At 48.7% G+C, this 17,100-nt stretch overlaps 1 protein-coding gene across 3 annotated transcripts in view; it reads left to right on the forward strand.

The window, feature by feature from the left end:
* The window catches only part of LOC135375679 (spatacsin-like), a 504,414-nt gene that overhangs the window by 481,956 nt on the left and 5,358 nt on the right, over positions 1-17,100 (forward strand). For all 3 annotated transcript variants that reach the window (XM_064608337.1, XM_064608338.1, XM_064608339.1), the window contains one exon: positions 9,263-9,412. In XM_064608337.1, coding sequence (XP_064464407.1) covers positions 9,263-9,412 — 150 coding nt within the window. The remainder of the gene's footprint in view (positions 1-9,262; positions 9,413-17,100) is intronic.

Genomic DNA, 17,100 nt, shown 5'->3' on the forward strand with positions numbered 1-17,100 from the left:
TTAAGAATCGAACGGCAGGACACCTGTGAAACACTGTTAGGATACATCAGTATACTGGCACCTTACAAAATTGTGTGATGACAAGCAACGATCAACGCCTGCAGCGCTATAAATACTCACAATCTCCGTTGCCTCCCATTGTTTTCTATGGGCGCACACTGCGCTTTAGGGCCTCCCATCATGGCGGCCCGAATGCACGCCTCTCCCCCGCGAGCCCCTCTCCCATGCGCCATCCAGCCTTTATAGATAGAGATCAGTGAAGGCAACCGTGGCTATGAGGGGTCATGGATAGCATGAAGGAGGCTGACTTCAGATGGCAGCACCGAACATATTGATGTAAGCTGTTTTATTCGTGTTTTGTAAGGTTCAGCAGCAGATTTGGCTTCTAATGCTGGCTCTCTTGCTAGATGTATGAACCAGTCGGATAGAAGGGAGTGACCAACGCAGTTAGAATGAACGTTATCAACACCCGCGTCGCAGCTGTCCATCTTTGGAAAGACGGTATACAAACGGCGCCATCTATTGTATCTGTAGGGAACCTTCTTTGGCGCCGTCAGAGCATGTGAAAGAGTTTCATTGTGAATCAGTGAGCAACCGCGGATGGAGGCATGGGCCGATAGCAGTTGGAGCCTACCAGCCCCCCCCCCCCCTGGCTAAACCTATCTTATGGTAAAAGTTCCAATATCCCACTTATATTATCTCATCTAGAGATTAGAGGGAGTAGCAGTCGGGTCTAGCGAAGAGTGGAAGGGACCAATTCGAGCCTGGTGGTGGTGGTGGTGGTGGTAATTCGAGCCTGTTAGGGTGCTCTACACATAAGTGACCAATGAGAGGCCTGTAGTCAGATGGGCCAATGACCACTTGCAGTGAGATTAGCCATATGGCATCTACCGAGGGAGCTGAGTGACCAATGAGCGCAAGGGACTAACGATCTCTCTTGTGCAGCTGAACCAACCCACAGCTGGACCAGGAGGCTGTTGTACCAAATAAAGGCTGAAATCAACACTTGTCGTGTGTCTTGTCTGAAGCGGCTGCCGACAAATTCAGGCTAGCCAACCACTGTTCAGTTGGCTTAGCGTGGACCAATCAGGGGCCAGCCATCGGTAGGCTTCGGTGTGAAGGACCAATCAGCAGGCTTAGCATGGTTCAGCTTAAAAGTCAGTAGGCTTAGAATGGGCCAATCAGCATGAAGCGGTTGGAGCCAGTAAAGAGTTGCGCCCTCTATTGCCAGTGGAACGAGGGCCAATTGGTAGGCTTAGACTGGGGACGACCAATCAGAGCGCTGGGAGAGTGCTCAGCAGGCTTAGAATGGACCAATCAGCATGAAGTGGGTGAAGCCAGTTGCACCACGAGGTAAGTTTGGACATCTGAGATAAAGCCACAGCGTGTTCAGTAGGCCAATCAGGGCCCGCTAGCCATAATGGCGGGCTTAGCGCTGGCCAGTCGGTATGAAGAGATAGGTAAGTTTGAACATCTGAGATAAAGCCGCAGCGGGACCGCTGCCGCCGGGCCAATCGGAGCGCCTGGAGAGTAGGACCAATCAGCGGAGCAGGTTAATTGGCATAGCGGGGTCGGCGTGCACCAATCAGCGTGAAGCAGGGCGGAGTCAAGTAATTAACATAAAAGGGGCGGAGCTATGGTGAACCAATCAACGATCAGCGGGCTTAGCATGGTCCAATGAACGTGAAGCGGGCGGAGCCAACTAATTAGCATAAAGGGTGTAGCTACGATCAACCAATCAACGCGATCAGTAGGCTCGTTGTGCGCCAATCAACGTGAAGTGGGCGGAGCTAAGCCAACTAATTAGCATAAAGGAGCAGAGCTACGATTGACCAATCAATGATCAGTGAGGCTTGGCGTGGACCAATCAACGTAAAGCGGGCGGGACTAATGGCGGCCAATCAGGTGACCTTGGATTTGGCTTGTGTTGGATTACTAGTGGATTGTGTTGGCTTAGAATTGGATTCCGTTGGCTTAGAGCTGGATTTTGGCTTAGAATTGGATTAGAATCGGCCATCTTGGATTAGAAAAAGGATGTCGCTGTACGTAACGGTTATTATACAGTCTTAAAATATACTACTTATACAAAGGCATGTCGAATGTGAGAATATCGAACTAAGGTACGTGACCGCAAAACGGCAATGTCATTATTTCCGGTGGAGCCCGGAATACCTTGATCGCAAAGATAGTAGATGGGTAGAAATCCAGCGAACCGGTAGAATGTAGGAAGGGAGTTGCCTCAGGACAGAAGCCGCCGATATTTCGAACAGAGACTGTTCTTCTTCTGGGCACCGTCCTCATCATTGGCATGGTATTTAAAGGGTTAGGTGTGACGTGTTTAAAGGTTCATGCGAATTGTGGGTCAACAGCCCGGAAGGAAGAAAGGTTCCATACGGGCTTTTACGGCCGGAGTGAATGGCTGCTTTGTTAGAGTGTGGAGGAGATTATGTGAACGTAGTGATCTAGGCTACAGACCGGTTACAGAAAAATGGAAGGTTCACGAACACGTGGACGAAACGGGACAACAGGCAAGAATTGGCAAGCATAGCGAAAGATAAGGAGGTTAGTGGCTACGTGGGGAAAATTCCACAACCAGCAAAGGGTTTTTTTTTTTTTGATTATTTGTAATGCAAAGTTGTGGCATGCAATAAAGAAAGTAGAAAGCAGTGGCCATGCAGAACATAACAGATGATGATGGAGGTAGAAGGGAAAAGCATATTTTATTTGTGAAGTGTTTCTAGGGTGCCTTGTGATTTGTTGATACCGGACGGGTGAAGAGCGTTGAACTTGTATATGAGATAAGACTCCCTATCACGTCTGTCACGTATGGATCTAAACCCGGTTTCTAGAATATATAGTTTAATGTTGTCAAAATTGTGACCAGGAACGTTAAAGTGTTCGGCGACTGCTTTGGGGAGTATGTTGGACGTGTGTGTGTCCGGTAAGGAGGTTGTTCATTTGTTGGCCGGTTTCACCAATGTATTGCATAGAGGAGTCGCCGCATTCAATGCAGTATATGACATTGGAGCTTGTGCATGTGAATGCGTGGTTAACCGGGTGGGTGTAATTGCTCGCAGTGCTTTTGATGGAGTTAGCGTGTTGAACGTGCGTGTTTTGCAGCGCGGGAGGTTGCAGGGTCGTGTTCCCGTGTACGGGGTGCTTGTTTTGCTGATTTTGGCATTGACCAAGGAGTCTGCCAGGTTTTTTGCGCGTCGGTATGTCACCTGTATGGGATTTGTGAATATATTGCTAAGTCGGTCACTGCTTTGGAGGAGGGGCTCGTGCTTCTGTAGAATGGCTTTGATGTTTGGAAGTGCGTTTGAATATCTTGTGATGAAGCTTATTTGGCACGCGTCAGGATTTTTTCGGTCTTCCAGAACCTCGTCTCGATCGAGTGTGAGTGCCTTGCGACGGAATTCGGTTAGGAGGGAGTCTGGATAGTCCCTTTGGGCAAGTGTGCTGCAGAGTTCGTCAAGCTTCTCAGCGTAATCTGTGTCGTTTAAACAAATTCTGCGTAGTCTTACACTCTGCCCATTAGGAATTCCAACCTTACAGTGACGCGGGTGGTAACTCTTGAAGTGAAGGTATTGTTGTTTGTCAGTTGGCGTTTTGTACAGGGTTGTGATGAGGTTGCCGTTGTCTAGTGATATTGTGGTGTCGAGGAAGTTAATTAAGTGAGTTGACTGTTGTGATGTGAACTTTATGTTGCTATGCGCGGTGTCCAGTAGATCCATGAACTTTTGAAATTCATGTTCCCCGTGTTCCCATATTATCAGTATATCATCGATGTATCGAAGGCACACTGTGGGTTTCAATGAGAGGGCGCTGAGAACTTTGTTTTCTAAGAACCCCATGAAGATATTTGCGTATGTGGGTGCAACAGGTGTGCCCATACTTGTACCGTGTACTTGTAGGTAGTGTTCGCCATTGAACTCGAAGTAGTTCAGTTTAAGGACCAAGTCCATTAGAGCGAGTATGGTTTCCGTGTCTTTTCTGGTGTTTGTTGTAGAAAGGGTATTGCAGAGGGCTGTGATTCCGTCCTTGTGTGGGATGTTAGTATACAGTGATGTCACATCCAGCGTGGCTAGTATTGTGTCCCTACCAAATGTACGAGTGTTGTTTATATCTCTGATTATTCTGAGGAGGTGGGGTGGGTCTTGTACATGCGATGGCAATGTTGTCGGAATATGGTTTAAATAGTGGTCCAGGAATTTCGAGAGCCTTTCTGTTGGTGTGTTGTTATTAGATACAATTGGCCTGGCGGGGATGTCAGCCGTATAGAGCTCGTTGGCGTGTACCTTGTGGATTTTGGGCAGTAAATAGAAACGACCTGCGCCTGTGTTTGATGGGGTGAGATATCTGAGGTCATCACGTGTGATGAGCTTTCGTTCGTGGAGGTCCTGTATGGTATGGGTTATTAGCGCCGTGTACTCCTTTGTTGGGTCATGGTCCAGTTTGAGGTAGTGTTGCGCATTGTTGAGTTGCCTATGAGCTTCAGAAATATATTTATCTGTGGGCCAGATGACGATACTCCCACCCTTATCTGCGGGCTTGATAATGATATCATCTCTGTCAGCTAGCGCTTTGATGATGTCACGCTGTGTTTTAGTGAGGTTGTGACCACGCGAGCTTTGTTCGTGAACCTTCCATTTTTCTGTAACCGGTCTGTAGCCTAGATCACTACGTTCACATAATCTCCTCCACACTCTAAGAAAGCAGCCATTCACTCCGGCCGTAAAAGCCCGTACGGAACCTTTCTTCCCTCCGGGCTGTTGACCCACAATTCGCATGAACCTTTAAACACGTCACACCTAACCCTTTAAATACCATGCCAATGATGAGGACGGTGCCCAGAAGAAGAACAGTCTCTGTTCGAAATATCGGCGGCTTCTGTCCTGAGGCAACTCCCTTCCTTGATCGCAAAGAGCATGGCAAAGCGCATTGGCAGAGCTGGGGCAATGTTTTGCCCCGGAAGGGGCAAAAACTGTTCCATTGGCAGAATCGAGGCATGCGTTGAATGTTCCATTGGCGGAGCAGGGGCAAAAGTATTTGACCCGTGAATTACCTCAGCAGAACACGACCGAGAAGGGGAGGCATGCGCGCGATAACTGAGGCCGTCATATTCGAGCTTTCTTTTGTTTTTCTTTTTACCCGTGTGTCGCGCATGTAGTCGTGCGTCTCGTGAACAGTGCAAACACTGCGCGTACCGCTTTGTGTAGTAATTGTATTGTGCGATTCCTGAGCAGTTTGCTGAATCGCACGTGACGAAAGCAAAAGCGAGAAAGCACGCGGATCACGCGCTATGCACAGAGCGCGCATCCTATCTCGAATGCTAGCATTCCATTGACAGAAAAAACCCGTGCGACCTAGCTTGGAGCATGCATGAAACCCCACCCAGCGCTTGGCAAAAATTGCTTTCCCAATGGAATTTGCCATATGTCGGGCAGACAGGTCGCTGCGTAAATAATTCGGGGCTTTACGTTGCGAGACAACTGCGATCATGAGCGACGCCACAGTGGTCGGGTTTGTGGATTAATTTTGCCCACCTGAGGGTTCTTTAACGTGCGCAGAATTCTCGACACAGCACATTTAACGTCCCTCACGGAAGACGGCGTGTCTGAGCAACTTGTACCCTTCCACCAAGCTGCCATCGTCCTTGGCCGGGTTCGAACCCGCGATCTTCGGATCAGCAGGCGGACATGCTACCGACTGAGCCACCGAGGGCGGGCGCTCCGTGAATGAAAGGACTAGGCAACACACGGCCAATGTTAAAGAGATGTCTGCTCACTCAGAAATTGTAAACCGCGTGAAGGAGTGTCATGGCTGTGCACCATGTTTCGAGGGCACCGTATGCTTGCGTGAGAGCGCCTCAGTCATTAGAGGTTGTTTGCCGAATCGTTGGAAATAGCCAGCAGAGGGAATGTGATCAGCAAAACTTACTTCTTTCCTCTTGCTCCTCTTCACCAGTGTTTGGCAATATAAGTTGGTTGGCCATAATAAATCTCTTTGCTGTGTCTGAGGACCTATGTATGTGTTGTCCCCTTATTTGTCCGTGCCTCTCGGTTTTCCTACATCATGATGAAGTACCAGCTTGCCTGCACCCTATCTCTACTCTCACTCATACGTCTCCTCGGACCAACCCAGAGCCACACATGTCTTTCTCTCTCTCTCTCTCTCTTTTTTTTTTTTTGCTTCGGAACCGACACGGCGTGTCGGACCCTGCAGCCTCCCTACCCCGGTCCAAACAGGGCCCTATGCCGCGCTGACAACACTTTCGTCATTGAGATTGTGGCGGCCCGTGTGTGATGATGAAGACGTGCCTCTGCTGCCACGCGCTACGGCTCTGGCACGGTAGTTCTACCGGCACCGTCCTAGTGTGAGGCCACGTCCATCTGCCCGCTGGGACATTCCATCATCGCCGGTCAGGACTCATGTAGGGGAACACCACCTCCTCTACATTTGGTGACCCGAACAACGAACACCATGTTCGGCATAATTCGGCCAAGCACCATCCCAAATTACTGCAAGCCCACCTCCGAAGGTACGGTGCAACGTTCTACCGAGGAACCGCTAGGCGACGACGTCAATTCACCGCGGCTCCACTCATCGCAACGCCCGGCCGCGCAACACCATTGTTCTACTCAGCTCGCTCATCTACTCAGCTCGCATCGCCATGGTCTCTCGCTCTGCGTCACGTCGCCACATGCTTCGCGATGGCACTCCTCGGGCATTCACCAGCGGCACCTTCACGAGCATCACGCTCCCATACCGGTCGCGGTACGCCGCTGCGGCTGCATGGCCCCATCCTCTTCGTCATGCCAGTCCCAAGAACCCTGCCCGCCTCGCCTTCCCACCAGGCTTCCATACAAGACACTGGCAGCTCGTCCAGATGCGGTCAAGAGGCTCCGGGACCAACGTTCCACCGGGGACACGCACGGAGGCCACAGTGAGTTTTACTCCCGGTCTCCCCGTGCTTCACGATTGTCCTCCCCGCAGTCTCCTTGGCGACAACACTACGAGCCCAGCGCTCACGAACCGGTCGCGGTTCTGTCGCCCCTCTCTGAATTACTTCGGCATACCTGCCCTCACACCGCCCCTGGAACCCGCCCGGTCAGCGCTTGCCCGCACCAACCATTCTGCTGCTACTGCGATTTCTGAACAAGTCGTCCCTGTTCCACGTGTCGCCCGTCTTTCCCCTCTTCATGTATCGACGCGGACCCCAACCGCTAGCTCTACACCGCTCCGCGTCTGAGGGGGGGAGTGATGTGGCGGCCCGTGTGTGATGATGAAGACGTGCCTCTGCTGCCACGCGCTACGGCTCTGGCACGGTAGTTCTACCGGCACCGTCCTAGTGTGAGGCCACGTCCATCTGCCCGCTGGGACATTCCATCATCGCCGGTCAGGACTCATGTAGGGGAACACCACCTCCTCTACAAGATCAATGGCCGTCACGAAATCGTAAGCATCAACTGGCAAAAACTCACCTACATCGTAGCACCCTGCGCTCCGCTTTATGTAACTGGTACTGTCGTCACACCTGTCGCTCCCACGCTCATTATCCGTAAGAGAGTGACATGGGGCGATCAGCCGCCACACTTGGCTACGCAACCCTCTGGACTTAAGAGGCCACGCCAATCCTTCGAGACCCCGCCACCTTCTATGCGGCCAGGGATCCTCAAGCGGCACAAACGCCGGAGGGCGGGGGTGGGTAGATGTAACGCACACTATCGGCAACGACGATGTGTGCTGGGCGCACGATTATCATGGCAGGCGGAGAATACCACTCGATGCATTAAATCAGACTGCTGCAAATCTTCACACCGTGTAGTTGTCCAGGTCTTGCTCCACTCAACGCGGAACGGACTGCTACAGTAGAAATGTATTAGTCTGCGTTGAAGAGCACAGTATTTCTTAGCAGTGGACGAGTTGGGAAGTCCCATGTCACCGCATCTTACGCCCACGATTTGTTGATGCTCCTTTCTGCGAGCCGTCTGCAGCCCCTTCGTAAGGAAGGGACCCTGTCTGTAGTACTGAAGAAGAGAGAAGAGAAACGTGGAAGGAGAGTACCGGAGGCGATTTCAACCGCGTGTAGTTAACAAACTCACATTTTGATCTGAAGAATTTCTTGGCGTACAAGCTCTTCGATATCAAGAACGTTTTTCAGCTGACATTTTATGGAGTGTTGAGCGGGTTTCATAGTCCCTTTGAGAACGCTTCGCGCGATTCTCCTTGTACTTCAACGTGATGCACTGCATTGAATGCGGGCGTTGGTGGATGCAGTACATCGGTGAAACCGGACAAGAAATGATGAGTTGTTCTGCTGTTCAAAGCGTGGGCACTCAAAACAAACTCGGGAAGGCGGTCTCTAAACACTTCATAACACAAGGCATTATGCTTAAATATATGAAACGGTAGACCGATCTTGAAATATGTTTTGAGGTCATCTTCGTAGTGAGGAAATCTTGTCAGTCGATACCCCGCTTCACGTTCTACCGATGACGTGGACTCTCCCCGATGCAGTCACTGCGGTGCTGTAGAGGACCCGGAGCACACTGTTCTCCAATGCCCACACTACCAACCTTCCCGAACCGTACTCTCCGAATTCCTTAACGAGCGGGAGAAATGCAACAGCATATGTAAAGCTGTTGCATTTCTCGCATTCCTAAGGATACAAAAGTTTATGGAACGCGCGAGTGGTGTATTTTCTCCTCGGTGCGACACCCTAGCGGCGGGCGGAAGCGGGTGAGTTCCCGCGTCGAGAGGGGTGTGCGAGTGCGCTGGTTGCGACACGCCGCAGCAGTTTCGGTATCGTTTGATTGTGCTCGAGGTGGCTACCGGCGCACTCCTGTCCCCTCCTCTGGACGAGTGAGCCAGATTGAACGAATCCGTTTCCGCTCGCCGCTAGGGTGTTGTGCTGAGGAGAAAATACACCCCTCGTGCGTTCCGTAAAATTTTTGGCCAGCACTGTACGTACATAACACATGACTTACCCGGATATACCCTTCTTTTTTTACACGAAACGTACCTGACATCTATACTAGGTTTATCATCTTGCTTTCACCCTTGTCTGTCTAGCGAGCAAAATGGGGAGGTTGAAGCAATACAAAAGCCTGAACACTATCGGCCGACGTTTCATTTCGACAGTACGATTTCTCGGAATGCCTAATCTGTTCTCACGTACATAATATTGTTGCGGACATGGGGAAGAATGATCTAATTTATTTTACACGCAGCAGAATGAAGGAGTTTTTCGTCCGTGCAGGCGGAATGCATTCTTGGAGCGCAGGCATGCGCAAAGAAAGCACAACTGGTGGCACTGCAATTACGCTACTTCGCACGCAAGGTAGCTGTAGTGAATTTGGATCAAAGCAGGGCATTGGCTTTCCTCGTCACGCATCCAAAGTTTTTTGAGGTAAGCTTTTAATATATATACGCATGCATCCTTTAAAAGTATGCGACAAAGGCCATCATTTTTTTAGTAAGAATCCCCCTTTCTTGTTGTCATTGTTACAAGAATGGTGGACAACGCTTCTTTTAGCCACCGATCTTGTCTTGTTTGGCTTAATGTCAACAAATGAGTGCAGCACAAAATGGATTCCAGGAACTCTGTTGTGGATATACCTCATTCAATTCTCACTTATGAGCATCCTCATACATGCTCACTCATGCTCATTGTGGCGAATGAGATCATCATGAGTAAGCAAACGGCGAGATGAGCGGGTGGTTAGTGAGTAAGCATGAATGAGCAAACGGGGAGATGAGTGAGCAGGACTGACAAGTTGTGACCTGTGACCATGGAGCAGAGCAACGTAAGAGCGGGCGAAAAACTGCAAGATTTTCTTCTTTGTCCTGTTTACGCGACCGAAGGGTTTGATAAAAATGGAGTGTTTCTTTCGGCTCCCCTTGTTTATTTAACATTTTACGTGTCTGGCCTTCCACGTCTTGTGCATGAAAGAAGGTTGCGCCGACATACCTTATTTTATTTATTTATTTATTTTATTTTATTTATTTGTACTTTGGTGCCCATCAACGGCGGTTAAGCCTTACGTGGTGGTACACCAAACACAAGAAACCCATAAAAGTATAAAACCTCCAACAAAACCCAAGATTCAAAGTGTTATAACAACAATTAATGTTACATAGACATTAATACACTCTTAAATTTAGCAGTTGTCCGGAAAATGTCCACATCATCATTCCGTGAAAAGAATTCATTGTATGTGCCTTGCATCCTAGTCAATGGGCAGCATTTGCATGGAGCATGAAGATAGATAGAAAGGGCGAGCCACACGAGTTCGCCTGACGGGAACGGGAACATTTACTAAACCGATTAAAAACTCAGAGTCAATGTTTCCGTGAATAATTCTGTGTAAGAACATCAAGTCGCGATGCTGTCTTCTGCATTGCAGGTTGTGAATTTTCAGCCGGAATAGCATTGTCTCATACGAGAAATAAACATTTGGAAAATAGAACTTGTCATATACAAATCTAATAAACCTTTTCTGAACTCGTTCAATGCAGGCAGATTGCGTAGCGGTGATAGAGTTCCATACAACTGACCAAAATTCTAATTTGCTACGGACGAGGCACATATACAACCTCAGCACAGAAGCAAGATTATCACATTCGCTGGACAACCTTTGGATAATACCAAGTACACGTAAAGAGGCACTGTAAGTTTTACAAACGTGTTGACGGAAGTTCAACCTGCTATCTAGATGTATGCCTATATCGCGCACAACATCAGCCCTTATAATACATGTCCCAAGCACAGTATAATCGTACAATATGCATTCGCGCTTTCTACTGTAAGACACGATTAGCGTTTTATCAGCATTTAACTCTAAGCCATTAAGGGTACACCAGTTCGAAATCGCATTTGCGTCGCTCTGTAGCAGTGCGCAGTCATCCACTTTATCTATAGAAAGAAATATTTTTATATCATCCGCGAACAAAACGACAGTGGAGTTCCTTACTGAGGCGGTAATATCGTTCACACACAACAGGAACAAAAGAGGTCCAAGAACACTTCCTTGCGGAACGCCGGAAACCGAAGTGAAACGTCTTGACAGAATGTCAGAAATTTGGACGATATTTTGGCGGTGAGAGAAGTAGCTATCAAAAACTGTGCAATACGCAGGTGGAACACCGTATAACCCTGGTTTTGCAACAACCTTAAGCCAGCAATCAGGGTACGAGTTCCCGCAGCAGAAGCAGTACAACATGCTGCAGTGGTATGGAAAAAAACGCGCGAAATAGAAATCCAAAGCATATGTTGTGAGCGTGGGCTGGGCGAGTAGTAAGGAAACAAGGCCAGAATAGTCAACAAACATATTTGCTAGACACGCAACACGTTACGGGAAACAGCAAGCATGCTGCGAATGTGTCCGAAGACGACTTTGTGCGCTCCAAATATGGTGAAGACAAGAGAGACGAAGAGAGCACAACAAGCGTCGACACGTGGTTTTACAGTTCTTTGAGACAGAGAACACTCGTGACGTCAGATCTGACACATGGTGGTGTGGACATACTGCTCACGCGAAAAAGACAACGAGTGCAGGATACAGGGACACGCGCTGAGTACCTACGTAAGGTTACCGTGCCTATCGGAAGCAATAGTAGTCGTGTGTGACAGACGTTATTAGAGAGGTTTAGTGCACCGTACGTTATCGCCTTTGCGTACGTAAGAGACTGCGCACGCGCAAAACGTAGAGTTTCGCGCATTGCCCAGGCCCACTACGCTATCCCTTACGTACGCAAAGGCGATAGTGTACGATGCATTAAAGCTCTCTATTAACGATTTGCTAAAATTGTCTATTTATTGAAAAGTCACAGCCAACGCTTAAGTGCAACTTCAAATGTTATCTCCTCCCTCCACTCATGTACATTGTTCACATTTGAGCATACCCGAACCAGTCAGTTAGACATACAACCTATCGGTAAGAGATATGGAAGCGGTGCTGATGTAACTATTTTCTGCCTGTTGATTGTGTGTCGCTTTCACAATATAGTGCGTCCGTCTGCCTTGCGTCTGTCTGCGAACCGACGCAAGCCTTTTCGGAAGCGACAGACGCATGGGCTCGCAGAAATGAAGCTACGCAAAGAATGTCTGTCATTAGTGAGTTCTAGTACATAGCACGATATCGCCTTTGCATAAGTAAACGATAGCGTGGTGGTTCGGTACAATGCGCAAAGCTCTGTTTATGTCTTGCGCGTGCGCAGAACCACTAACGATATCCAACGTACGCAAAGGCGATAGTGTACGGTATACTAAAACACACGCGTTTTTATGAAAGAAGGAAGTCACTGAGAATATTAGCCAGCTGCAGGACTTATACCCACATCTTTTGGATTACCGGTCCAGGGCTCTGCCAATTGAGCTAAGCTAACACGCCTCCCAGGGGTGCAGTAAAAGTTTCCCTTTCCGGGGGTCCGGGATGTTGAGATGGAAATCCCGATGATGGTTCCTTGATATCCCTGGAGTCGGACCAGTTGAAGTGGAAGCAGGACGTCGAGGCAACTGAAGTTGGCAGCTTGGTTTATTATACAATATTTACAGCAGAGGAACGTAGACAGGAACCCGCCGGAGTTAGAGCTGACGACGAGGTCCCGGACCTGCCAGCCGCAAGTCCCCAGGCCGAGTTGTTTCGCCAAGGCTAACTTAGCATTTTATAGCCAGAGTCTGAGGCCCCGCCTATTATTTCCGAATCCGGAGACAGCCGGTAATGTTCGTTCCGGCGTCTGCTACCATAGTTGACAAAAGCCTTTGTAAGGGAAAACATCCCTTAAGTGCACGCCCAAGGACAGGCCCAACGTCAACAGTCGCGTGCGTTATTATCCCCATTTAGTTAGTGGCGCTGTTAATCCCCGCTATACGGACTGAGGATCCCTTTCAGTAAGTCAGAAAGCCTCCAGCTGACCCTGAAGGTATAAGGGATGTTATACAGCATTTCAGTGACACAGGTGCAAGAAGTTAAAAGCACTTTAGCTTAGCATAGCTTAGATAAGGCGCGTGTCTGGCTACTTATGCCCCAGGTGGCTAGTGACCATGGGACAAAACCATCGTTTGAACCACTTAGGCAAGGCTCGGGGGAAACTGACCTTACAGGTGCGTCCAAGGGTGCGTCATCTTCCGGACACGACTTCCAAGGGTGCGTCATCTCAAGGGACATAATTTCCATCGCGTGCGTTTTTATTTACTTTTGCTTCTGTTCTTGGTCGGCTGTCACCGCTGCCACACTAGGCACACAAACCTTACGTGTAGCATCATGGCGCCATTATTAGTGAGTTCTAGTATATCGTACGCTTATGGTGAGCTAGAATGAATGGTGTGCTGAACGGCGACTGAAACCGGGTCATGACGACGGGCCTGCCGATATGTGGCTACCAACGGCTCGGCTCGCTGACGCTTCTCGCTTCCTCACGGCCACGTGACACCATGTGCACAGACCCAAGCAGCACAATGTACTGAAAGTCGAGTGCAACAGGGGTGGACGGTATGTGTCTCATCAACGTTTGTTGTTTCACGAGTCCGTTCAAGGCCTTCCACCTACCCGTCCACCCCTACTGCACTCGACTTTCAGTACATTGTGCTGCTTGGGGAGCGCCTGGGAGTTCCCGCGATGGGCGAAATTGAAGCAGTCCATGGCAGATACGGGGGAGAGAAAAAATGTGGGCGTGCTAATACGTCCCGCTTCGCAGATATGATTACGACGGACGAGTTCGCGTTTTGGAATGTTGTTGTAAAGGCAGCGTCTCAATACGTTCCAATACGCAAAGGTCACTCGGCTTATCTTCCGTTTTGGGACATTGTGGAAGGTTGCTAAAATTTTGCCTGTAGGATTTTTTTGCACCCCATTGTTGTACAACCCAACATAATTGCGCTTGACGCATGGTGCAGTGATACACTGGTGCACTATGTCTAAAGTTTTGGGCGCGAAAGAGTGACCATCATGATACACGCTCTGAAAGTCACACAAATCCTTACCATATTTATGCTGAAATTTTGTTTTAGCCGCCATTTCCGAAAACAGCGAGATGTACTCGTACTAATATATGCAGAGTATTTGGGAAATGAATCAGATACCCAAGCCAATTCTTGACATCAAATTATGCAAGCTGAAGAACATCTCCTTATTTAGCTCATAACATGTAACCGCGTCGTTTGACAAGCAAAAGTCGCGGTGTACTATGTGTCGCGAACATCTTACTAGAGGTGTAGTCGAAGGTGACATCCTGTTTAGACAGAAATTCGTATCCAGTAGGAGCACTCTGTCTCTTTTATACCTTCGTCGTACAAGCAAACGCTTTTGCTTACGATTTACAGAACAGGGTTTATACACTATGTCACTGCTCTCCCCCCTTTCCCGGTTTTTCGCAGTGGCGCAAGCTTTCTATTAAAGAGTATCAACACCAATACACAAAACTGAAGCTGAAATCTTTAATATATATTCAGAATGAATCAGCTGGGCTAGAAGGCATCGTAACAAAGGGGGAAAACAAAAACAGTGCCAGCAGAAGCGACTCTTCGTACTGGCTGAAGTGAGCGTTTCTCAAAACGAGGGCGCACTCTCAACGCAGCGGCTCTTAGTGTTCGCTCCATGCTGAGCAGTGCCCTGTACTTTGTTTTCATCGACGCCACCAGAGTGAAGCCAAGTTCGCAAAGTACATCATGACGAAGAAAAAAGGAAAAGAAGAGAGAGAGAACTTCCATGACTTCAGTGCTCAGGAGCAGCAGGTACCCTCCTACCAAAGCCGTCCAATTTTTGGAAGATTGCTTCAGCAGGACCAGCAGCCCCAAACGAGGTCATATCCGAGCCACTTCGCGAAGGCTGCTGAACCTGCGGTGACCCTCCTGGGGCTAAGGGTCACCATGTGTTAGAATGTGAGGTGCCCTTTTATGCCTGCATACCATGCCGAGACTGGGAGTGACCCGGGTTCGAATCCGGGCGCAGGCTCGGAGAGCCGCTCCCCCCCCCGCTCGAGCAACATGTGCCGCCAGACAGGCAAGCAGATCGCTCAGTAATGGCCACCACCTTTTATGGCACACAGACAGTGTATACCGTCCTGTTTTGATACAGCATCCAAGGTCACCCCCGTAATCTCAGGATCACTATTCTTTATCACTTCCAGAAAGACATCGTCTCTGTAGCTGTATTCAGGTATCATGATACATGCCGAGCGCCGCTGCTCTTTTCTTCATCTTCGTTTTTAGGAAAGTTTTGTGTGTCCGCTACAAACGAAGCTGTTCCATAATTTATAGTTTTTTTCTTCAGAAATTCGAGCACCAGTATTGTTTTTTGACTATCCGCGCTTTCACGCGTTCCCGCTGATGAATATTCGGGGAACAAGGAGGCTGTAATGTTCATTTTATTGCAGATTTTATTTTGTCGTTCTTACTTCCAAGTTTAGCGACGTTCTTCCATTGCTTGTTATTGAGTACTGGCATTCAACAAGCGAGTTAATATGAGAAATTTTATTACCCTGATCTGATGGGTGTGTACAATAAAACCAGTGCGAGATGAACAGATGCTATACGGGCTAAAACAAGTAGTGGGTTTCCGAAACCCACTTCTTTCAGTTGTTACATGGAGTCTCATTTCTTGAAAATAGCGAGCAATAAGCAGGAGTTATGATGTGACTCTGAACAACAGGCAGATTATCGCTGAAGTTCTTTCCACTTGTACAGCTCTCCGCAACCTTAACTTGAACGTCGCTTCGCGTGGCGGAGAAGGTGGAGAGACACCCTAGTGGGATTCAGCAGAACTATTGGGAGAGCGCGTTTCGGGCTGTTCCACTCGCGTGTAGGGGTTTTGGTTGTTGCTCAGACGCCTCGAAGGCAGGCGGGGGTTGCTGTTATCGGGATGGCGATTGTTTGTGTTGCTTATGTGGCATGTACGCTGGATGGTATCGGTAATATCGACGATACTCGAGGCAATGCCGCATTGACAGATAAGAATGCGCCCGAATAGATTAGTAGTGATGCTGTATCAACTCGAGACGAAATAGATCAAGTCGAAATTAAGTCAGCCGTACTGGGTGCGAGCAGTGATCTCCGCATTATGACATAGGGCACCGAAACGGCGATTGAAACAGCACAACTTGTGCATTTTCATGTCGCTACACTTGCGAGTGTTCTTGACAGTCAATACATCCTTGCGTAAAGAGGCTCCGCATAGATATAACTTGTAAACTGCTATAACGTTTAACATACGAACTCTACAGAGAAAAGTAACACGTACAGTTTCAAAGGACTTGAAGCTCTTTACGGGGTGACGGCGGAATGCCCAAACTGCTGGGCAGCATCTCAAGGCATGGACTAGTCACGGGACAGTCCGAATATGTGCAAGTATGTATTGACCGTCACGAACACTTGCAAATGTAGCAACATGAAAGGCACAAGTTGTCCTGTTTCAATTGGCACCTACTATGGCAGACTTAATTTCATTCTTTTCTGACTCAAATCAATGTGTAGCGCTTCTATCCTCGTTTCACCTTGTTATCATCAGCAATGGTGTAGAACATCGCCACTCAAGGAGATCAAACTTCACAATCACAGAATAAAGTTGTTTTATCCTCGTTTATTTCGTCTCGAGTTGAAACAGCATAATTGCTGGTCCATTCGGATGCACACAATCATTCTTAGCTGTCAACGCGGCCATGCTCATCCTTTCGTCAAAGCTGCTATTCTCCATAGGTAGATCATTTCGCTCTTCCGACGCGGTAGCCTCTCCATTTGTCGCCATATTTCTCGTAGTCACTGAGATGGCTGACCCAGAATGCGTAAAGCGAAATCCTACCTAGCTTCGGACAGTGTTAACGTCCTTTTACGGAAACACCTCGCTGCACCGTAGCTGATCTAGCCGTAGCTGCACAACTTCTTACTTCACTGCCGTTCTTTCGGCGATCCGAGGCTGGGTTCGTTCTGTAGGAAGAGCCGTAGATGCAGGATCTCTCCCTAGGATGTCGTCCTTTCTTGTGAGCCGTAGCTTGCGGGACCTCTCACTTAGATATTGTCCGCGTTGGTGAGCCGTATCTTGCAGGACCTCTCGCATAGATATTGTCCACGTTGGTGAGCCTTAGCTTGCAGGACCTCTCGTA

The sequence above is a fragment of the Ornithodoros turicata genome, unplaced genomic scaffold (genome assembly GCF_037126465.1).
Source record: "Ornithodoros turicata isolate Travis unplaced genomic scaffold, ASM3712646v1 ctg00000915.1, whole genome shotgun sequence".
NCBI classification, from domain to species: domain Eukaryota; kingdom Metazoa; phylum Arthropoda; class Arachnida; order Ixodida; family Argasidae; genus Ornithodoros; species Ornithodoros turicata.